Source organism: Dama dama, chromosome 27 (genome assembly GCF_033118175.1).
Source record: "Dama dama isolate Ldn47 chromosome 27, ASM3311817v1, whole genome shotgun sequence".
NCBI classification, from domain to species: Eukaryota; Metazoa; Chordata; class Mammalia; order Artiodactyla; family Cervidae; genus Dama; species Dama dama.
The window spans coordinates 24,856,137-24,881,336 of NC_083707.1; the positions used below are offsets into that span (position 1 = coordinate 24,856,137).

At 37.5% G+C, this 25,200-nt stretch overlaps 1 protein-coding gene across 1 annotated transcript in view; it reads right to left on the reverse strand.

The window, feature by feature from the left end:
- ASXL3 (ASXL transcriptional regulator 3) overlaps positions 1-25,200 on the reverse strand; it is a 187,866-nt gene that overhangs the window by 97,645 nt on the left and 65,021 nt on the right. The window contains exons 6-7 of the mRNA XM_061130910.1: positions 18,406-18,514; positions 17,055-17,163 (exon numbers count right to left, since the gene is read on the reverse strand). Of these exons, the coding sequence (XP_060986893.1) occupies positions 17,055-17,163; positions 18,406-18,514 (218 nt within the window). The remainder of the gene's footprint in view (positions 1-17,054; positions 17,164-18,405; positions 18,515-25,200) is intronic.

A 25,200-nucleotide genomic window follows, 5' to 3' on the forward strand; every position in this document is an offset into this window, starting at 1 on the left:
AGGTACTTTCTGGAGGTGAGTAGGCAGATCGGGCAATTCATAACATTTTGAAGAAAGAATCTACATTAATGAAATTGTTTTCAATCTACCAACCTCAGAATCCCCTGGAGAAGGGAATGGCTACCCCCTCCAGTATTCCTGCCTGGAGAATCCATGTACAGAGGAGCCTGGTGGGCTACAGTCCATGGGGTTGCAAAGAGTCAGATACAACTAATCGACTGACACTTTCACTTTTCAACCTCAGAGGTACTATGAATCTTCCCTTAAAAGCCCTCCGTCTATAGAATCTATACACTGGGGTGTGTGTATATCCTCTTCTATGGGCCAAAGTACATAGCATGGAGAAGGAAAAATGAAATATGAGACGCTGAGTGTCAACTGAAGGTAATTATTTTTAAGAAAATCATGGACTCTGCAGATTACAATATAATCTACCCATTTTTACTACAGTCAAGCCTTCCAGGTGCCTCATCTCTGGAAGTCAAGTTCACTGTCATTTCTGCTCTGGAACACCTGTGCTGGAGTTCCAACGCTTCTTTCCGTCCTCCTCAGACACTCTGCCTGAGACACTGGGTTTCACACCGATGTGACTGTGGCAACAGCAGAGATAGAAGGCCTTTTCTCTGTACTCCAGGGGAGGGTGAATTTATGTGGAAAATCCACATGAGGAAGCACTGTCATTAGTGGCAAATGGAGGCATATGTCAAAGGCAGGAGGCAAGAGGAAGTCATATGGAAGAAAATAACTTGAGAACATATTGTAAACGCTTAAAATAAGCTTTCTTAAGGGCACCAGGGTTAACACTAATCTAAGAAAAATTTCCAAGGAACAGGAGCTCGGGACAATTCTGACCTGAGTGTGAAATGTGGGTGGATGAGTTAAACATGATTCTAGTCACATTGTAGAGTAATTTTACTCCAATAAAATTTAAAACAAACAAACAAAGAAATGGAGACATATGCATGTGGCAGTGTTGACAGCACTGCTTCGGGTAGACTAAAGCTCACACTGACTAGAAATGGAAAATGTACCCATGAAAGAGGATGCCCAGGCAAAAGAGTGAATCGAGTTTTGTTTTAATGACAGAAAGTAATTAGGAAGACAAAATGAACACATTTTAGAAAATAACTGTTAGTTATTAATGCCAGGCATTTGACATACGTGACCTCATTTCATCCTCACAGCTTCCTTGCGAGACAGAAAAAGTGTCATCTCCACATTGGAGAGGGAAAAATACAGCTCAGAAATGGTCATTCATGTGTCTACGGTCACAGCCAGTAGACCAGCAGAGCTGGGGTCCAAGGCCAGGTCCATAATCTTTCATTTAGAATATCTGGCTTCAAAGCCAAGAACTGATACAGAAAATTTGATGTCTAAAGAACATGTTGCATCATGTTGGAAGACCTGAAACAGGAAGTTAATAAGGCCACAAGGAACAAGATGTTGAGCTCTGATAAGAAAAAACTGAGGTCAACTGGCCCAGAAAACATTAAGGTCGAAGTAACAAAAGGATGTGCCCAGATATCCAGGGAGAGTAATGCCTTAGTTAAAGATCAGGTGACTTTTTTCTCTTTGATACAATATGACATTTTTTGTTTAAAACAATCTAAATGTTCCAGTAAAGAAACATTTTATAATACTGCTTACATAAACTATGGCCTCCTGGCCTCTCTTCTTAAAATCATCACTTATTTGTACCTCTTTGCCAAAGCTTACTTATCAAGGAATATGAGAAATAACCATCAGCTTATATTCTAAAGATAAATTTATTTTTATACTGGTTACATGGATGGCTTTTTTTTTCAATATTCTGGAGTCAATAGGAAGTATAACAAACTAGAGAGATGAGAGGAAGGTGGTGGATATGATATATAATCCCAACTGAACAGAGCCAAATGGATGGAATGTGAGCCCAGCCAAAAGAAAAGTGCACATTAGCAAATACGTTTTACTACTTTCACATTCTTAAATTAGTATCACCACCTAAAAAATACAAACCTAAGGGTAGTTTAAAAAGACAACCAAAATGCAGCACATGGGTTTCAGGAAATTTGTAAAAAGCATCAGAATGCTCCTGGCCTACTGGACATCAAAACACATTTACCAATTTTCTCAGGAAATGATTTTATTCATAAGTGTTTCAAAGGTAAACTTCAATGCAGAGCAGGATCAAAAAAGCAACAATTACTGAATCAGTGTGGGTGTAATCAAAACCTTATGTCTTTTATGTTCTGACTGCTACAATAAGCAGTGTACAATCAGCTGTCACTTCCTGGGGATAACAGGTATCTAAATCACAACCTGCTCTATTTGTTTCTGACCTGGGAAACCACAGGGTATTGTGATACCTATGTCGGTGTCAGTGTACATGCTGTATGGCTGTTTAAATTCACTACTGCATTGTGGTAAGAGTGAGTCACATGTACTTACACACAGTGTTTCCAAAAGAAAGAGTCGTCAATACACAGCCCGGAATTTCAGTTGGAGGGAATGACAATAAAACTGAAACAGCCTCAAGAAATACTGTGAAGTTTTTCCTCAATATGATTCAATTCCCTTTAACTCAATTCTGTTTTACTTCATCTTACGTTCCAGCCCAGACCCAAGTGAAGCATCATGAGAATTCCTTTACTACAGAGTCATTTTCCTCCCCAGTTCCTCTTTCTGAACTTGATCCTATTTCTCTGGGCCAAACTGGTTTCCCTGTAATTATTTATTTCTAATAAAATAAGTGCAGAGTCTTAAAGAAAGTAAATGGAATAGAAAATAAAATATATAAATGAGTATTCCTGTGAATTTAAAACTTGTTTATAAGGAAAAGTTCAAGAATAAAAATGAGTAGGACACAATATAATGCATGCACAGCCTTAAAAGAGTGTGTGCCTCTTTGTGTGTGTGTGTGTGTACTGACCATACAGACCCTAACCATGGGCATCTAAGTGATTTATTCATTCTTTGCCATGAGGGTAGCTGAATCTAAAAACACTCACTGTGTAGATGGAGCAGCAGTTGAACATACTCTTGCAAGATTCATATTCTGACAAAACACACAGTTTTCACTCTTACTTTATCCTTGCAGCTTTCTTAACAGATGTGATAAATAAATAATACAGGGCTTATTTTAAACAGTTGCCTGAATATTTATCTAAGGGGCTGAGTTTGGCCTCTGAAATACAAGCCAAAAAAAAATTAATGTTCAAGAAAGGGCCAGGGGAAATCCCCTGTATGTTGAAATTACAACAGGAGCCAGGAAACTGAAGAATTAGGACAGATGTTTTAGCCAATAAATATCTAACTCTGACATGCAGCTTAGAAGTGATATCTTCTTGGCATTCAGGACAGAATAGAAACTGTTTCTCTTTTTTTTTCTTTCATAACTGTGCACTGGCACCATCACAAAATGCATGCTAGGATTTTATACCTGGAAACCCCACAAGACTGCCTGCCCTACTTGTAGCTGGACAAACTGAAGACTAGAAAAAAAATGTTTTAAAAGGTACAGGAGTATTATTTCTACGTTTTGCTTGCCTGCTAAAACTAGGCAAGCTAAAAACATAGCTAAAAGCTAATCTGCCAGTTTTTAATTCAGTTAATGGGATTTTTCAGTCGCTGTCACTCATCAACCTCTATTGTCATTCACACTCAGATTCCCAAACCCCTCCACCAAAATATTTTACTTAGAAGGCTCAGAACCAAAGGGATTACAGGTGATCACCAGATAGCCCTCAAGGCTAGAGGAACTGCTGAGTATGTCTCAACAAGACTGGATGGCAGCCTCTTTTCTCCAAGTCCCAAGCTGTCCCTTCCCCTCTCTCTTCTTTTTCATTCACCATTAGACCCAACAATGTGATAGAATTGGAAAATATGGACTAAAGCTCATACTTTGTAAGTGGGGCTGCTGAGAGTGGGAAATGACTGAGCGACTAAGCATAGCACGGAGATGAAGGCATGGGTGACATTCCCCCCGTCTAAGTACTAAGCCCCTGACAGGTATACAAGAGGGCTCTGAACTTTACATAAGACACAAAAACAGGAGAAAGGAGAATGTACTCTTTTATTAATATTTTTAAATTTTACATTAGTGTATAGCTGATTAACAATGTTGTGATAATTTCAGGTGCACAACACAATGACTCAGTCACACATATATATGCATCCAATCTCCTCTAAACGCCCCCACCCCCCACCATCCAAGCTGCCAGCTAACACTGAGCAGAGTTCCCTGTGCTATACAGTAGGACCTTGTTGGTTATCCACTTTAAATATAGCCGTGTGTACTTGTCCATCCCAAACTCCCTTCCCCCGATAACTGTATGTTTGAGCAGAATGCAATCTTGACTTCATCTTTATTTCCAGTCTAACATCTGGTCATCTTCCCAACTCCCACCTCTCTGATTCAACCAGTCGAGATCTTGTGGCATTTCCTGAGCACACATAATACTCGCTGTATTTGTCTCACTTGCTCTGACCGTCCCTCTTTCATCTTTTTGCCTAGCAAACTCATCTTGACAGACCGAACTCAAACAGCTTCCTCAAAGCTTTCCTGACTACCCCCTTCTCTGAGGAAGACTTACTCTTCCCCAACCCAAGTTTTCTTGGAACGTAGTGTTATGAATTCATGTCAGTCCCTGAGATACTGTTGCTTGCATCTGCCTTATCACTCACAGGCCCAGCAACTTGAATACTCACTTCTGTGCAAATACAGGCACAGAGTAGTTGATCCATGAATATTAATTAAACTAAATTGTCGGATTTGATTTTCATGAAATTTGTCTCAAGTATCTATTTCTTTTCCATTTTTAAAAAAAATTTTTGGCTATACTGGGTCTTCACTGCTGTCCAGGCTTTTCTCTAGTTGTGGTGAGTAGGGGGTTATTCTTTGTTGAAAGTGCTTGGGCTTCTCATTGAAGTGGCTTCTCTTGTTGCAAAGCATGGTCTCTAGGCAATCGGGCTTCAGTAGTTGTGGCTATAGAGCACAGGCTCAGTAGTTGTGGTCCACGGGCTTATCTGCCCTGTTGCATGTGGAATCTTCCTGGACCAGGGATCGAATTTCTGTCCCCGGCACTGGCAGGTGTATTCTTAACCACAAGACCACCAGGGACGTTCTCAAGTATTTCTTTCTAAAGTTAACTTTCAATTACTGTTTTTAACAAGAATTCATGGAAGGGAAAGTCAGCAAAGCACAGTTTTGTTTTGTTTTTTATTGTGGAAAAGCATACGTACAAAAATGAATTTTTAAAATTTGAAAACGAATCTTTATTAAAAAATTAAAAATTATCCTAAGGTCAATTAGGGAAAATATGAAAACCAAACTGAAAAAAAAAAAAAAAAACATCTTATGCAAGTCAGTGGGAGATGTCTGTGAAGTGTGAAAGCTAAAAGTGTTAGTCGCTCAGTCGTGTCTGACTCTTTGCGACCCCACTGACTGAGGCCCGTCAGGCTCCTCTGTCCATGAAATTCTCCAGACAACAATACTGGAGTGGGCAGCCTTTCCCTTCTCCAGGGGATCTTTGCGACCCAGGGATCAAATCCAGGTCTCCTGCATTGCGGGCGGATTCTTTACCATCTAAGACACCTGGGAAGCCCCACGACCTGTCACTAAATGTAGATATATTTCCTTCTGCCATCCCTACTCATTGACTTAATTTTAAGTCTTAATTTTAACCTCACAGTCCGGAGGTTTTGTGTGGTGAAATAAAAATAAGTATCACTGAAAAGTCAAAATTAGAAATGACAATGCTTACTTGAAATGGCAGAGCTGTGCAGGGGCAGAATCACAAAACAGCCCAGGATGTGGGCACAAGAGAGTCAACGCAACAAAGATATGAATCGGCACATGTCTCATTCATCTACACACGAAGTGACTGGCTACCTGAGGTAACCAGGGTTCAAAGGGCTAATGAAGGCAGGGAAAGAAGCCTCCCTTGATGGATTTCATTTCTTTCAGTTCTTCCTCCAAATACTTCCTTTCAATTTTCTCAACAGACACTCTCAAATCAAAACAGTTTTCCATCAAAATGATCCTGTATACACTATAGGCTTAGCAGAGTTCTTCTAAACTACAAAAACTTAAATCAAATAGCACACGGTATGTGAGGATTAATAACGTGGCACACTGTTAGAATTCAATATCAAAAGTGGGATGGATCTTAGAGGGAGCTTAATTGTTTATTTATTAATCATTTATTCAATTGCAACACTTTTACTGAACACCTTCATGCCAAGGACCATATAAAATGCAGGGGTAACACAGTGACTATGATCTAAGACCTGACTTTGAGCCATTAAGTTTTCTTAAAAGTAACTTTGTTCATAAAACAATGGTATTGGGCTTCCCTGGTGGCTCAGTGGTAAAAAAATCCGTCTGCCAAGGCAGGAGGCATGGGTTCTGCCCCTGATCTGGGAAGATCCTGCATCCATGGAGCAACTGGGCCCCTACCACAAATTACTGACCTGTGCTCGGGAGCCTGGGAACCACAAGAGGGGTCACCCTGAAGAGAAGCCTGCACGTGGCAACCAGAGCACAGCCCCCACTCACTGCAACTGGACAAATGCCCTCACAAGCAAGAAGACCCAGCACCACCAAAAATAAATGAATGATTCAAAAAAAAGGTTGAGAACTATTCATTCTGCCTGAGAAAAATCAACCCTACGAAGACCTAGCAGTGATAACTAAAATTTGTTTTAAAGGATCAATAAGTGGGTAATTCAAAATTATCCCCAGTTTGGCAAATAACCCCAAAAGTTTACGTTTGGATTGTACTCTGTTTTATGTATCACACTTACATTTGCAATTGTGCATATCAGATATTCTGGATATACACAGCAGCAAAATACATGCCAAAAACTGTTGAAGATGACTTAATGACAACCAGACAAACTCATCTGATCCCAACTAAATATTTCCAGGACTCCATTTCTTTCAGGAAAAAGGCAACTCCTTAATTCTTTTTGGATCCAGACTGAGGAGAACCGCTCCTCTCAGAGAAGTCCTTATTCCAAGATACATTTAGGTATCTAGATTTAAACAATTTCCCTTGTTGCATTACAAGAAACAAAGGGTACAAGAGGTGAGAAATTAAACAGAGAAATAATAGCAATAAAATAATGGAAACAGCAATTTCCCCCTAAGACTTTCAAGGGAGACAGTATCTAAACGTTGTTAAGTATTGGTATTAGACAGTATTTGAACAACATTCTCTATGAATAAAATACAACTAGTATAACTTGGATGGTGACTTCAGTCATGAAATTAAAAGACGTTTGCTCCTTGGAAGGAAAGCTATGACAAACTTATACAGCATATTAAAAAGCAGAGACATCACTTTGCTGACCAATGTCCATAGTCAAAGCTATGGTTTTTCCAGTAGTCATGTACAGATGTGAGAGATGCACCACAAGTAAGGCTGAGCACTGCAGAACTGATGGTTTCAAATTGTGTTGCTGAAGAAGACTCTTAAGGGTTCCTTGCACTGCAAGAAGATCAAACCAGTCAATCCTAAAGGAAATTAACCCTGAATATTCATTGGAAGGGCTGATGTTGAAGCTCCAATTTTTTGGCCACCTGATGTGAAGAGCTGATTCACTGGAAAAGACTCTGACGCTAGGGAAGATTGACGACAAAAGGAGAAAGGAGCGGCAAAGATGATTAGATAGCGTCACCGACTCAATGGACATCAGTTTGAGCATACTCCAGGAGACAGTGGAGGAGAGAGGAGGCTGGTATGTCCATGGGGTCCCAAAGAGTCAGACACAACTAAGCAACTGAACAACAACAATAACAAACTAAAAATTTTACTATATAGTCTGCTACATTAGGTCAATGAAGTTCTTTACTTGGTCAGAAGAGGTCTGTAGAAAGGAGAGCAAAATAAACTATGAGGAAGAACAAATCAGATGGATTCATGATTATACTAGTCATGTGTATCAGTAAGAACGTGCTCTACAAGATGTAATCATGCCAGACACATTAATGATTTGGGTGGCATATATCACACACTACAAATGACGGTCTTCTGATATCCCAGACCTGGATGTATTGCAATTTCATTGCAATGTCCTCAAATAGTTCACAAACACATCAGTTTGTGTCAGACCAAACAATGAATTTCTACAAGTAATTAGGAAGAACAGTTTACTCACTGAAGGTATTGGAATCCCTCCTAACCAGCACTCAATTTATCACCAGGACATTTTAGTTGGATTAGTACCTCTGTATATCTAGACAAGAAACTCAGATAAGAAAAGAGAAACAAAATCAGAAATAATAATATTTATTAGAAAAAGCATACATATCCTATAGGTACCAGCCTTTAACCACCTAATCCCTCCTATCATAGACCGATACAGAATCCACTTAGAATTATGGAAAATAACACAATAAGCTGCTGTGGCGGCGGGGGGAGGGGGCGGATATTAGAAGCTATTTCTCTTAGAACCCACAACATGTGTAATCTACATGGCAGCAAGTTCCTGCAACATCTGCTCAGAAATACAGCAACCCATCTAGAAAATGAGAAATAGAAAAAAGCAGCCAGAAAGAATATCATTAAAAGGTTGGTACAGGTCAAGGATAAGTGCTTCACTCATGGGCACTACTAATGACTTCATACTTCAACACATAAAGGGTAACTCCAGTGTATAAGAAAGGGAGTTAGACAAACAGATGGCTAACTGTTTGAGAAATGGTTATACACTGTCACTTTAGAGAAAAAAGAAAGAATTAATTATCTGACATGACTGAAAAAAGTACTTCATTTTAAAAGCATGGATTCTTCTTTCCTCTCTATCAATCACAACCTGTATCAATCAAGAAGAAATCTGACTCTTCAGGATGAGTAATTGTGAGAATACATTTAATTTTGGTTTTATTTGAGAGGGACTTCGCTTTTATCATGAGATCGTACTCTATTTCCAATTTTTATCTCTATATTATGAAATATTTCTCTCCTTGAACAAGAAGAGATGGGAAAGTACACTTAAATGGGTCACTTTATCTGCCCTTAAAAACTTTTTTTTTTTAACTCCATGACTCTTGGACTGTTAAAACTGACCAAAATCCATTTACACAAGAACAAAGTTCACGGTTCAAGGGGAAATATGTAAGAAAAAGAGGTCCCTAATGGGTAAAAGAAATGGAAAATAGTATCTATAAGTCATGTTTGAAATAGCTGGGATAAGTTATTTGGAGAAGTTAAGATGAAGGGGGTGGGAGCTAAGATGATGCCCAGCTGTTCTCCATCATCAGAGGGGAAAAAAAGGAGAAAATTGGTTTAATTAAAAGCTCCAGAGGTTTCAGCATAAGGAAAAAATTCTTGACTATAAAGGTTATCAGAAACACAGAGACACAAATATAAAGAAGACTGTGGGATTCCCATCCCTCTGGGCATTTACTATTAGAATAATGTCTACTTGAATCAACTGGTTTAAGTAAAATGCTGACATGAGAGAGGATCCAGGCCTGCGTGAACCTCTGAAGTCCCTCATACTTCCCCTGAACTGTGAAGGCTGTGGGCTGGGATGAAAGAAAGGAGAACGAGAAAGAGTGGGCAGAGGAAGTTTTATATCCTGCCAATGGTCATTTCTGACTGTGAAGAGTATTCTTTTCCCTCTGTTTTTTCTTCCATGTGTTACTAAAACAACATCATTTTCACATACTTAAGTTTCCCTGGGCCACCAGTGTAGAACAGGTGTCTCTAGGAGCCAACAAAGCTGTTAATGATAATGCAGACGTTGGATAAAAGACAAATTCGCTCAACCTGAGAAAAATCAGGGGACCTGACACAGTCGCTGAAACAATTCCTTCCCTCCTACAAGATTCTCAGGAATGGCTGTCAGGAAGAGATGGATGATGAACACAAAGAAGGCTCATGTGTCATCTGATGTAAAATCCCATGTGAGCAGTCACAGACAAGCTCCTGAAAAAGCCCAGCAACACCAGACCAATACCACCGCGAGCAAAGACACCCAATTGCTGGGCGACCTCTTCAAAAGTTACTTGAACACATCCTTCACAGCTTCAGGGTGCACACATCCTCCTCTCCCACCCCTTGTATAAAACTGCCAGCGATAAACTGTCAGTGTGACTACTCCCAGAGGGCGCCGAAACCTTCATTAGTACCCTTCTCACTTCCTCCAGGAAGCTGCTCATCTGTGTGTAATTGATGTCTCAACTGAGATCCTATCCACACACTTCAGGCCATCTTAAAGCACTTTTCACTTTTGAAAAAAAGGCCCCTCAAACTGTGGCCTCTGAGCCAACGCAAACAAAGAGTGAGCTGAATAATGTTTCATTAAGTTAACATGACTCTGCCAAGAATCATACAATGAGAAACCCGCTTATAGAACTGGCCATAAGGAATAATGAAAAGGGACCACATAAAATTCTGTGAACGTTGGAATCATTATTCACCCCAGGATCTAAGGACTAAAACATAGGATGTGTGTTCTCTATAATCTTATTCCTTAAATAGAGACTTTGAAAATACTAATTCTCTAGCTAGAGTGCTGCTTCCTCCCTGAAAGCCATTAGGGTTAATAACAAGCGAAACCTTTTTTGATCTCTATGGATGAAAATTGTACATTCTCCAGTTTCCTCATTTTAAAAGATTAAGTAGGATGGCTGCTTTGGATTTTAAACATGAAATATATTAGGGTCACAAAAAGAGAAGCTCATTTTTTTTTCTTGTTAATAACAATTTATGAACAGAAGGGGAAGGAGGTGAAGACAATCTACTGATGATATCGTTTCTATAAAATATGTATGGTTTCCACAGCCAGCCATGTACTGCAAGTCAACTTAATATGTGTAAGCAAACTCATAATATACCAATGTATTACGTTCAGAAAGCAACTCAGACACAAACATAAGCATAAATCTAAGACTAAAATAGTCCACAAAATTCTAAATATTTTCTTTGGGTGACACAGATCTATACTTTTACAGACATAAATGGTCATGGGTTGTCAACAAAGATATATATATATCAAGTGATTCTCCTAAATCACTCTTTCACCTCTTGAGCTAAGCCTGTAAAATGTGAAGAGTTTACTTTCTTGAGTCTCTAATTCTTAGTAACTTGAAAAACTATTTAGGAATCAAAGAAACCTAATGCACAGCTCTAGTTCTGTGTCTTGTCAATTCGAGAATTGAGAATATATTACCTTTCCCATACTGTAAAAAAAAAAAAAAAAAAAAATGCAACCAGACTTTAAAACAAAAGAACTTGGGGAAATGTCTATTGTTTAAAAACAAATCTGTTTTGCTGGCCAATGGACTGCAAGAAGAAAGCAAAAGCATTGCTGTTATTATCTTTACCTACAGATCCACATGTCACTGGAATCAAGCTGCAAGACTTCTTTCCGGTTACCAGCTTTTGTAAAGCGCTTTCTTTTCAAATACTTTTCTGAGTATCCCTTTAGTGCTGTAACACATGTCAGCTAACCTCTGTTCATCTGAAATAACTCTATGGTAGCAGAGGCTTAGTCTCAGGACTGTCACAAGGGTATCTTACCAATTGATAGTTATTATTCACTTCAAAACTATTCACTCTTTCATATCCCAAAGGAGGAATGGGGAAAGGAGAAGAGAATAAAGATTTAAAAAACAGATGGTGGGACCCTCCTCTCCCCCTGCCCTCTCTCCCATGGCCCCTACAACCCCACACTTCCCCACCTTCCCTCTCCAATTATATTTTCAAAGCGTATTTGTACAGCTGTAAGAAGTGTGGAAATTATATCCAATCTAACTGCTGGTTCAAACACCTATTAGAAATAGAGTAAGTAAGGAAATCATCTAAACCAGTTCAGGTTCATGGCATTTATTACTGATTTGTAAGAAATCATGTGGTAGCCCACTCCTTCATTTGGATAAGCCGGTGGTTCCTCTTTGTCAAATTCTCAAGTTTAGCAGCAGAACAGAGTTGGACAACTGTTGCAAAGCTAAACTGCACCAGTTACTCCCGGGCTAAGAGTGTTCCCCAAGGTTCCAGGCAGGGTCGTAGAGTGGTCAGAGCCTGGCTTTTGGGGTCACTCACATCAACCTGAGCATGCCACCTGAATGAAACACTCAACCTCTAAGTCTGTTTCCTTGCTGGTAAAAAAAACAAAAACAAAAAAAATTAAATTAAAAATATAAATAAACAAAATAAAAATCAAAAATAGAAAAATTCAACAAAATACAGCAACAGAGCCTAGGAAGTCTGACTATCTCACAGGAGTGCTGTCAGCATTAATCAGTCTACATGTAAACAGTTCACAAAGGATAGGCGTTGTGAGCACTCAACATATTTTCAGTATCGAGGTTTGAAAATCTATCCTGGGGTTAATGGACTGTACACAGAAGTATATGGTATTCATATAGATAGGGAACACACTCGCTCTACAAGAAGCAATTGTGGTTTGCAATAAGATGGAAAAGTGGGCAAGTCAAGGAACACTCAAGGAAATAAGCTATTTACCATTCTTTCAGTGATTTCTCAAAGCAATTTCATTAGTACAACTTCAAAGGAGAGGCCAGGAAATCCAGTTTTGGTCCCATTAGCTGGAGATGTGTGGGTATGCGTTCTCTGGTGAAGTACTCATTCACATTCCAAATTAGGGGAGTTTGCTTATCCCTGTTGTGGTTTAATTATTGCCTAAGTGCTTTCACCCTGCCCTGGACCCCTTCAGAACCACTAAAACCCTCCCACTCTTTCTTCTGAAAGTTGGGATTAGTCACTAGCAAAATCTGATTGACCTGGCCCTCGCCCATGGACACTACTTCCCCTGGAACCTTCTCAGGTAGCAGCCTGTGTCTTTCCCACACATCTTGTATTGCTGGGCCTGAAAATAGGACATGTGACCTCTATGCTCCTTCCTGCTCCTTAAATGCCTCCAGCATTGTATCTCCCGTCAACAGACTGTTGCTCCTTACTGTAATTATCTACCAACTCCTGGGTTACTCCCTTTCATCTCTGGAAGATTTTAGCTCCTAAATATCACACCCTTTCAATGCTAGTTCTATCATAACTGTCTGTTTCAATATCCACACAGATGATTCTCTACTACTTCAAGGCAGGGTTACCACCAGCCTTTACAACATCCTTGTGCGGATAAGAAAAGGCCATATTTCCTCCATGTTGACCCTGCTCCATGACAGGAAGTTGGGCAAAGGCAGGGCTGCTCAATTTCAGTCACTGATGATCACCTCTGCCAGGACACTCTGAAGAGGGCCCACACTACCTAGCCATTCGTAACAGCCTTCAACCTCCCCTCCCTCTTTCTTCTCAGCTCAGACACACCTCCCATAATCCACCCTAACCTCAAGCTCAGGGGCTTCCCTGGTGGCTCAGTGGTAAAGAATCTGCCTGCCAATGCAGGAGATGGGGATTCAATCCCTGAGTTGGGAAGATCCCTTGGAGAAGGAAATGGCAACCCACTCCAGCATTCTTGCCTTGGAAATCCCATGGACAGAGGAGCTTGGCGGGCTACCGTGGGGTAGCAAAGAGTTAGACATGATTTAGCAATGAACAACAACTACAACCTCAATTTCACATATTCCACTCTTACATCACCTACCCTTCCAACTCATTTCCTCTTGAACACCAAATCAAACAATTCTTCCTCCCTAAGGAGACCTCCACCTCCTCCTTCATGCCATTCCTCACACAAATGTGCCTTTGCTCAACCCCCACAACCAGCTTAAATTCCACAGAGATGGATCTTAATGCTCCATGTCATGCACCCTCAACTCCTGCGCCCCTCCCTGGCTTCATCATTCGCTCCTGGAAAAACCCCAGCTCTGGTCCATTTCAACACTGTGTCTACTCTGCACCCACAGAGTGGTCATGAACACGACCAGAGAAAAATGCACAAGCATGCTGGCTGTTCTCACATTAAATTCAGGATCAGCAGTCTCAGAACTGTCCTTAATGATGTCAGACCCAAGACAAACATTTTCTATCTTCTCCTTAGATCTATGGAGCTACCTCTCCATCTTCACCCGGGGCTGAAGAACTGATTTTCTATTTCACGGAGAAAAATGGAGCATTAAGAAGTGACCTTGTGCAGCCCCTCCCCATATATTCACCTACCTTCATTTCTATCCAGCACCCTCATTTTTCCTATTGCTTCCTTACAGCACTAGTCAATACTCCTGAAGAGTGCCAATCTCTTCATCTGTTTCACAGATCTCCTTCCCTCTCATCCAATCAAGTACATGGCAACAGGACACCTGCCTCATCAAAACCTCTTCAACTGCATTTCTTCCCAGCAGTACATGATTGTTCTCACATTTATCTCTCATATTCAGAAAACTTTCCTTTCTTCCACTTTCTTTTGCAGCCATGTCCCCATTTCACTCCTTCCCTTTATCTCAAAAAACCTTGAAAGAACTGACTGCACTTGGGGTCTCCCAATTTCTGTTCTCCTATTCTCTTGAACACACTCCATTCGTGCTTGTGGTCTCACTGTATGATAAAAACAGTCATTGTCAATAACCTCACAAAACTAAATCCAATGTTTTTCCCTCGGCCTTCATTGTAAGTTGACACAGAGAGAGCAATTGACATGTTTGAGCTACATCCTCCCCAGACCCACTTTCTTCACTTTGTTTTCAGAACAGACAACATAAGTTGTCTGTCCACTTATCCTCTGTCTCATTTGCTGGTTCCTATAATCTCTCCAACCTCTTAAATTTCAAGTACTCTAAGCTCAGTCTTTGAGCCTCTCCTCTTTTCTATCTGCCTTCAATTTCTTGGTGATTTCATCCAGTTTCTTATCTTTAAAGCTCATCTATAAACTGACCACTTTCAAGTGTATATTTTCAGCAAAGTCTTTCCCATTAATCTAAGACAGATAAGTTCAGTTATTTAACATATTCACTTGGAGGCAGAAAATTAATTTCATGTTTAATATGTCCTACACTGAGCTCCTTTGTCACCATCCCCCACCCCAAACGCTCTTGCAGGTATTCCATCTAAGTTAAATAGTTCTACTTGCTGACACTCAAAACTCTGAAGTCATCTCCAACTCCTTTCTTTATCTCATAACTACCCTAATTTCAGCAGTTCCTATTGGGTCTACCCTAGAATTCAATTACTTTTCATCACTTTCATTGCTACTCCTGTTATTTGAACTCCATCATCTCTTATCTAGATTACACCAATAGCTTTCTAACTCGTCTCCCTCTTTCTGTCCTTGTTCTCTTATATATGGTTTTTTTATACTTAGTGATCCTACTAAGGCCTGAGATCATTGTCCTTCTAGCTCAAAATCCTGCAGTGGTTTAACATCTCACTCAAAACAAAGTTTGGTGTCATGGCACTCCATAACTTCTTTGAAACTGTATCTTACCATCTTCTCCCTTGCTCACTCTGGACTCCAACCACACTGACCTAATGTTTCTGGAACATTCCAGGCACTCTCCTGTTTTAAGGCCTTTATAATTGCTGCTTCTTCTGTCCAGAACTCTCTCCCATCAAATGCCTGCTCCCTCACTCCCATGGGTCTTTTCTCAGATGTACCTCTCTCTTGTTCTTATCTCCTTATTTAATTGATTTTGCCCCATAACACTTGACAGCACTAAATAAGCTGTAAATTTCACATATTTATCTTGCTTATTGTCTCTCTCTCTACCAATATAAAATCCACGAGAGGTCTTTTTCTGGTCTTCTTTTTAACTGCAACAACTATAATGTTGAGAACAGTACTCAGCACATAGCAGAAACTCAATATATATGTTGATGTACATTAACCGAAAAGAGGTGGAGAGAGAGGAAGGATGCAAGTGTTCATGCAAGCATGCAGTACAGCAAAAGAACCCAATAAGATTCCATTCAGCCACTGAAGGAGAAGGGTGTGCTCCATTCACTAGCCCTTCCAGAAATCCAGAAATTGTCATGCATCTCTGCTCTGTTCTCTTTCTAAACACAAGGACCTGCCAAAGTTCACAGCACTACCATAATAGTGGTGGGGGGTTTAGTTGAGTTTTCAAAAGGTACAGGAGGAATAAGGACACCAAATTAAATGAAAGCTGGTTTAAAAAAAAAAGTCTACAAAGCTGATTTCAGCCATTTTACTAAGACAAGAATCTGTGTTTCCTATAATAATTCAGCACCTTGGCTACAGGTCAGATGGCTCTGGAGCAAAATCAGCCTCTAGGGGACTATCAGAAAGACACCAGTTTAAAGGGCAGGAGTGGCTAGTCAGAATACAAAGGGACTCCTACGACCATTAATAAAATGAATGGCTTTGGGCTATTACTGAAATACGATATTTCTGCAAGGATCCTTTAAGGTTTGTTTGTTTAATGGTAATTTACTGATTTCTATGAGTCCACCAACACAGACATTAATGACACAGTCTTCCTCTCAAATCACGATCTGGGTCCACTTGGGGGACCAGTGAGTTAGGTTAAAAAAAATAGAAAAGAACAGCAGTTTTTGTGGAGCAAAGGTTTGCCAAAACTGCAGTACAGAAATTACATACACCAACAGATCATAATGCAAATGTCTTGAGAAAGTTAAAAATGAATCCACATGGACAGAATTCAAGTGGAAAATGCCCCCTTAGAATTCCAGAAGGGTTGTTCACTTTTCAAAAGCATTTCATAAGAATATAACTCATTTGGTCCCTGTTTCACTGTGAGGAATGTTAACATTAAGCTTAATTTATTAAAGACAAACCTAGGAACAAAGTTCTTATAAAATTACTTGGGTTCACAGAAAAAATGAGCACAATCAGAAACCAAACATCAGCCGTCTCAAGCCTCACATAAGGATTAAACCACAGCAAACCTCAGTAAGACTCTCACCTTGCACAAGAAATACAATGATAACACTCAAGAGTAATATGCAGGGCAATCCATACTGTTAAAAAGCAAAATAAAACAAAAAGCAAACAACTGAATACTTTTCTTAGGTGCTAACCTTTAGAATCAGAATTGTTTAATGATAAACGGTGGCAAAAACTTAAAATTGTATCAATAATGGTAGGGAACTCAATTAGCAAGTTATTGGAACTCTACATAACCTTTAAGAGAACAGGATTTCTATCTTGAAATTTGCCACACTTACCTCCATTTCCTTCCCCATTGGCATTGGCCTCCGCCATCTCTGAGCCATCCAATTCAGACTCACAGCCTAAATCCAAAGTTCCATCAGCTGAGCATAATGACTCCTCTTTCTATATTATTTTAAAAATAATGATTTATGGAGATGTATTAGCAACGGAAAACGCTCAAAATACTTCCAGAGCCCTAAGGAGTTATCAAAGTTACTTGTGATTTTAAATTGCAACACTGATTTATTTTTTAATTTAAAACCACTCCTTGGAGGGGGGTGGGTTACTGGGAAAAGCACACTGCCATAGTTAATTTTGGGAGGAGATAACCTTTAAAATCTACACAAAAGACAAAGTTTCTTTTTGCCATATGTTGTTTCTCTTCTTCTCAATTCTACCGTCTTCATTTTAGAAAATGGCTTTACAACTTGGATGTAATCATAAATTAACCCCCAAGTAGCTACAAAAACTAACAAATAATACAAGTCTTTTGATTAACTTGTATTATTTTCTGAAACACACACATAGAACAAGAGCCTGATGCTTAAGAGCTGAGAAAGAATTCCCAATTCTTTGCCAGGTATAACTTTTAACATTAAAAATAAAACAGAAGAAACTTCTCAAAGGAAATTAATGAATTTTAAACATACCTCATCATTTACTAAAGCTGATACCTTTTTTAATTTATAAGAAAATACACTGATTTTGCGTGTTCTAAGTTATGCAGCCATTTGTATCAGCTTTTGTCCTCTGGAATTTGGCATCTTACATGGCATTTTCATTCCAGATGTAAATGGAAATTACACTAAAACCATTAAGACTTGGTTATCTGAAGCCTTTAATTTCTCTGTTCTCATGCAAGTAAAAGCTTTTATTAGTAAAAACTTCCTTGAGATCACTGTTTCTTTCAAATTTGAATAACATTTAAAACAGCAAATTTTCAAGAGGAATGGATACATTTCTTATTTTTATAAAAGACAGTCATACAGGTGTGAAGCCGGTATATCAATGTGTAATCATCAAATCAAACAGTTTTTTTGGCAACTGTGATCATCTTAAAACTTTTGGCTGATGAACCATGGCGCTCCTCCATGTAAATTTTTAAGAATCAAGAATTTCAAGGAAGCCACAACCATTTTCCATTACTATATGTTAGAGTGAAACCACAGATATGCTTTCTTTAAAGAAAAATGTCATTGTTTATTCTGAATACAAAATCATTTTTAAAGACATCTGAAAACATTTAAAAGGCAAAGGGGTCATTCTACCCCTCACCCAAATCTAATTTTGTTTACCTTCACATGTCTGAATAAAGGCATGATACACAGTAATAATAGACATAACATGCAGAACAGCCCAACTTACTTTGAGAGCATAGAGGCCTGACTTCCCAGGGATTTTGAAGAATGTTCCATCCCCGATTCGCGTGTTAGTGTGAAGCATTGCATTCAGACAGGCTAATGGAGAAGTTCCACTAGAAAATAAAAGTGTGCAAAAAATGAAGCAGTCTGAGATGCAGTTTCGGGGGCAAAACCGTTCTCAGTCTCTTAGGGGAAAAAAAAAAAAAAAGACCCTCTTGCATGCCTTTTTAAAATATCCTCCCAACCCCGAAAACATCTACATTACAATAACAGGCCAGTCCAGTTTTGCCAAAGTTAATCAGATGCATCTGTCTTATAGGCTTCAGGCAAAAAGTCTCCTGAATTGAAATTATGCTTTTATTCATAAAGCAACCAACACTATATTTCAAAGAAACCAAAGCCCAAACGTTTATGTGGTGTTATTTTGCAAATAATACCATGAAGCCTCAGGTTTTAAATATTACAGACAACTTGATGGTTGCACTTGAATGATCAAATAAACCAAGTTCAAGGACAGCTCCATCCTATAGGTTGAAAAGCAACAAAAGAATAATAAGAAACCAGGGAAGAACTGATTTAAAATTACAAGTATTTAAGTTACTCATGGGATTGCACTTCTCACAAGGCCAAATAAAAATCTATATCTGTGCTTCTTCAGTGACATTCTTTCCTCAGCTCTTTATCTGTCAAATAAAGAAAATATGTGTTTGGGAATCCTACCCAGCTAATGATGATGTTCTGCAGTAAAGAAGTAAGTGACTGAACTATGAAAACAGATTTTTTTTAAAGGAATCTAACAGTATTAAATATTGATTAAAATATCAAAACACATGTGTACAAACATCATTGAAATGTATTCATATAATTAAAAAGATGTTTATGAAATGTACAATACATATGTATTTTCTGGGGTAACTTTAGAACTTCTCTTGCGTTTTGTTTGTAAACTGTTATTTCTGTATATTAGAATTTAGAGGTAGAACTGTTACTTGCATTTACTTATGTTTCCATATATACTTTACTTCCTAATATGCTATAAGATCAATATTTGGTTGAATCAATACAGATTAGAAACCCTACTCCCCATCTCATTCACCTAGTTAGGGTTCTGGATATATAATCCAAGATATCCTTGGACAAGAGAACCTTTAGGATATCAAGGTTTCGAAGTTTGAATTTCTGTGATAGAAACATATTTTTACGTGACTAAACTAAAAGTGTTCTAAAAACCAAGACTGTCCCATCTCTTACTATGAATGCTCACTAATAAAATGAAAAAAGCTAAATTTGCTGAGTTGCCATAACACACTTAATAGCCAGTCAGCATATATACACATCATGGTCATAAAGCTTTATAAGTATTCTAATAAGAACACTTTATTATTTTAGGAAACAGTTTCTCTATGCCAACACATCAGTATGATTCCATCTGGTCTGACAGGAAGCAAGAGCCCTAGTATAAATCTGGTCATAGAACAACACAGAACATCGAGGTACACATGGAAACAATGCTGGGAGTTTATGTAATAAGCTTTCCTCTCGAAGCTTCTACAAGCCTACGGACCTCATTTCATTATTTTTCCTCACAAAAGATGTTCTGCACATATGTAAAGTGGACCAAGCCTTCCTTATAAAGTAAAATACATTCATCTCCCAGAAATAGCTGTCCATGAATAAATTTCAGATAAACAAGGCTATACATGTTACACTGAACACTGTAAAATATGTATTTTTATCATTATTCTCTTCAGAAAAAGCACAGACAATTTGAAGCTGGGAATTATTATACCAGATTTGTGGAGCTTTAATTTGGCGAAACTGTCAGAAACACAGATTTCTCTGTAGGGACCTGGCAAGAAAATGCTAGCACTACAAGTAAAATAGAACCCTATACATATAAATGAAACAATGTAGCTGGTTTTAAAATATAAAACTTAATAATACTAATTGTGCACCTTTCAAACCTCACCCACATTCTTCCTGTTCTTCTTTGCTAACGTCCTAATACACACAATTTTAAGAACTCAGATTTAGCATTTTAGAGAATACAGATTTAAAAACAACTAAAAGATACCGAACAAACATAATTTAATATCACTATAATTTACATATTCTAAGGTACAGTAAACCAAAGATAAGTGTGGAAGATAAACTGACTACTAAATAGCGGTTTAATGCTATGCCTGCTTCAAATATAAGTGGTAATACCCAGTTTCATATAAATAATAAGTTCTGTTGAATATGAATATATTATTAAATTATATTGTTTAATAACTCAATAAATTCAAGATTTACTGTGGAAATATTTTAAAAATATATAATTTATAATCACATGACACAGATATCCAAAAGTCTCAAAGACTACTGTAATTTTCCCCAAAACAAACAGGAAATCTGCTTTATTTGAAAGCTATACATTTGCATTTCAGAAGAATTAAAAATATTTTGCAATCAAATGTAAATTTTACTACTCAGGCTGATTAGTCACTTAGTTTTAAACATATCAATTGCATTTCTTCATAGAAAAAAAATCAATTTAAACAGCCCATTCATTTAAAAACTGCAAAACTTTAGCACTGAAAGATGAAGTACTTACTAGAAAGTAACTTTCATCCACTGCATATATATAGGAAAGTGAATTTTAAAAATCTTTCATACCTTTACTTATTGCTATCATTCTCAACATTGCCACAGAGTCTAGAAATTATGGACTGCTTTCCCTGAAAAAGGGAATGTCCTAAGTAACTGCCATTGAACAAGGATAAATAAAAGTCTCATTGATGTATTTCTATTATTTTAATATTCAGAGAGATTCAGCAAGTATACCTAGGCCAGCTTTAAGAAAGATATAAATATATATTTATATATCTGTATATATTAAAAAACACAATGTCTTATTGTGGGTGTGAAAAAAGATGAGGCAAATATGTGTTAAAAGTCTGTATTCTTAGCATAGACATCTTCTATGTAACATTCCTTATTTTTAAATTAAAAAATATTTGCTCACAATGTGAGTTAATTGCCTAAGTCAGAATCTAAAAGCAAAAATTCTGGAATAGACTATGTATCTGTGTATACTGTATATGAAATAATAACACATCAACATTTTAATTCAAAAATCTCTAAAATTTCAAAAGTTACTTACTTTCTAAAAGGATGAATTGGAAGAATTGCGATATCCCAATTTATAAAAAGAGAAAACAAAGAAAAAAGGGAAAAAAAGTTAGTTTTCCAGCTTAAAATGCAATTCTACATCTCACTATTTCAATAAATAAGACAGCATACAAGAAACACACCAAACTCTTAGATTTGGCTGTACACTCTGGAGGACTGGAGTAAAAGGTGAATTCCACTTTCTTCCCTACACTTCCATAATGTTTTCCTTTTCTCCACAATGCTCATATATTGATAGCTCCATATTGGGAATATAATTAGAAATAAACAATCAGGACACTATTTGTCCCCACTTCCTTTCTTTCTGCCATGCCCTGTAACCGGGCCCTTCCCTATACACCTGCCAGGGTAGATATACAGCTTCTTCTATTTGTTTGTCTTCCTCCCTAGGCTGTAGGGCTGTGGAACCCTTCTGGCTTGTTTTCATTTCCCACAACCCCTGAAGCAGAACGGGGTGAAATTTGGAGGCAGGGGAGCAGGCATAATTTAAGCTGTCTAGACATCAAAGAACCCCCAGAGATGCTTTGCAGAGCCCCAGTGCTGTGTGAACTACAGAAAAACCGTTGCTTTATCACATCAAATTGTTGACAGAACATATAAAATTTTACTAATAGTGCACACTTGGTGAAGAGAATGGATAGCCTATTTTAATAATTTTAAAAACCAGAGAAAATACCTGGGGAATGCAATTGGAAGGATATTTAGATACGACAAAGAAAACGTCATTCCTTTCCATAGAAAATTAATAATGCTTTACAAGGCAATAATTAAGTAATCCAAATCTTAAGCTACTTTATTTTACTAAGCATCTCTTCATAAAAATTTCAGATGAAGCTATTTCCTGAAAACAGTTTTAAATCTTGCTTTGTACTTCGGGGAACATCGAAAAAAGTAATCCTAAACAATGTTAAGTCTAAAAATTCAACAGATTTAAGGAGTGATTATTAAGCAGCATTATTCATCAGTTATTGTGCTAAGTCCTACTAATACAAATTAACTGAACCAATTTTATATTCATTCTTTAAAATAAATTAATAATGCTTCAAGTATTTTCAGTGTTGAGAGCCAGGAGAAAATGTCTTAATTTTAAAGAATATATTTTTAAGAGAAAGTTATGTGGACCTCTTAGATGGAAGTAATGTTTCAGTTCTTTATACAGAATATTAGTGTTCATTATGTGAAAATTGTTTACTTAGGATTTGGTCATTTCATTTTATATACGTTATACTTCCCAAAAATGTTTTTTAAAATATTGAAAAACAAGTAATGCACCCTTGGCTTTATGCATGTGTTTACATATTCAATGGGCAAGTCACTACTAGTAGAGAAGAAAAAGCTATTTCTACCATGGAACGTGGAAAAGTCCTAACCACACATACGCGCAGTTTATACCAGTTGATAAATCAGTAACCTAGATGATTAAAAACTATCCTAGAAAGTCAAGGCCAAATGAACTTCTTTTTATTTTTTTGAAAGGCAAATATATTAAGCATTTATTGAGTACATCATTATTTTTTTACTTGATTTATTTAATTGGAGGCTAATTACTTTATAATATTATAGTGGTTTTTGCCATACATTGACATGAATCAGCCATGGGTGTATATGCAAACTAACTTCTTACTCTGAGAAACAATACTGTTAGTCTGGAACCCTTGAAAATAATTGGAAAAAAAACTTGAAAGTTAAGAGTCCTATATACATATACATTATCTGAAGAAGCTCAGCACACAGAATATTAGACCAAAAAAGGACCTACAGAAAGTCTGAAATTTGATTTGAATGATGAGGACAGCATCTCAAATTTCACAGTACCTCTTAGATCACTAGTGAAAGTTTTTTAATGGGCACTGACTTATGACAAATAACAAAGATTAAAGTTATAAAATGTAAGTTTGATTCCAAGTTTTGCAGGTGTAACTGAGACTGCGGTTAAGAATCTCACTGTAGTCAACTAGCTAAGAGATACGGCTGAAATCTAAATTCTAGTCTGATTTCAAACCCCACATAAACATACAAAAATAAACAGGAACAACCAATTAATTCAAGAGATGAGTCATTTAAAAGGAAGATATTTTGCATATTTCTTTATAAAGAATACCTACATGCTTTTCATTATTCAATGTGTCTGTAGGGTAAAATTGGAAACATAGTCCCAAGTACTCTTTTACTAGGTATGGACATTGAAGCAAAAAATAATTATCAAGCGACATATGTTGTACAATTCTTAAATTTAGAGAAACAGTTTCAGACTCCAAACCTAAAGACACATCTCTGATAGGCTTGAACAATGTAAAATTATATTCTTTGGGGAATATAAACAGGCATTTGAACTTATTAGACCTTTTATCCACTTTATGGACACAACGAAGCTACCACTAGATAGACTACAGTGATTCCTATAGTCATATTCACTAAACAGACCTTTTGTTTTAGGAGACAAGAATTTCAAAACATCAATACAAGGACAAAAGTTTGCTCAGTATTATTTTAGAATAGTATCTATAAGGAAAATTAAGAAATAGTCCTATAAAAATGTAAGCTAAAGCATATAATCTAAATTATAATTTTTAAAGACCTCAAAGTAAAATATGAGGTGAACTGGTTATCTTTGATTATAGACATTAAGGGAAGGTTATACCCATGGATAGCTGGGTACCAGCAATTGTATGCGTGTCGTGACAGGCCACATTACACTGCTACACTAGGAAAGGCAATTCGGTACAATGATCAAGACTCTGGCTTCTGGAGCCAGTTAGCCCAAGTTCAGCTGAGCCTAGACCATTTACTAGCTCTATGACTTTAGACTTCATTTCTATGGGTCTCAGGCTTCACAACTACAAAATGTGGATGACAAAAGTCACTATTTCATAGGGTATTATTCTGAAGATTTAATGAGTTGAAATACATAAAACACCTAGAATTGTGTCTGGCATATTGTATGTGTTTAAAAATTATAGTTATTACTATGTATAATAATAATGAATTATTATGAAAGGAAATCAACTCTGAATATTCACTAGAATGACAGATGCTGAAGCTGAAGCTCCAATACTTTGGCCACCTGATGCGAAGAGCCGACTCACTGGAAAGACCCTGATGCTGGGAAACATTGAGGGCAAGAAGAGAAGGGGGTAAGACAGGATGAGATGGTGGGATGGCATCATCGACTCAGTGGACATGAGTTTGAGCAAACTCCAGGAGATAGTGAAGGACTGGGAAGCCTGGCATGCTGCAGTCCATGATATCGCAAAGAATCAGACACAACTTAGCAACTGAACAACAACAATTATGATAACTACTATGCCTCAAAGTAGCCAACATCTAGAGATACAAAGGATAGCAAATGGAAAGAAATTATATATTCTGTAGTTTAAAGAACTGATTCAGGTAAAATTTTGTTTAATTTCATTTTTGTTTCATAGCAAAAATAAGTGAAGATATGCAAGTGTATATACATTTCTTTCCCATAGCCCTTCACATGTGATTAATGCTGAAAATAACTTATTTAGTAGAGAGAAAAGATGCTAAAAATATATATTATTATAGATGCGATTTATTGAGCATCTCTAATGTGACTGGGCTTTTACACTATTATTTATATTCCTTACAGTCCCCATAAAAT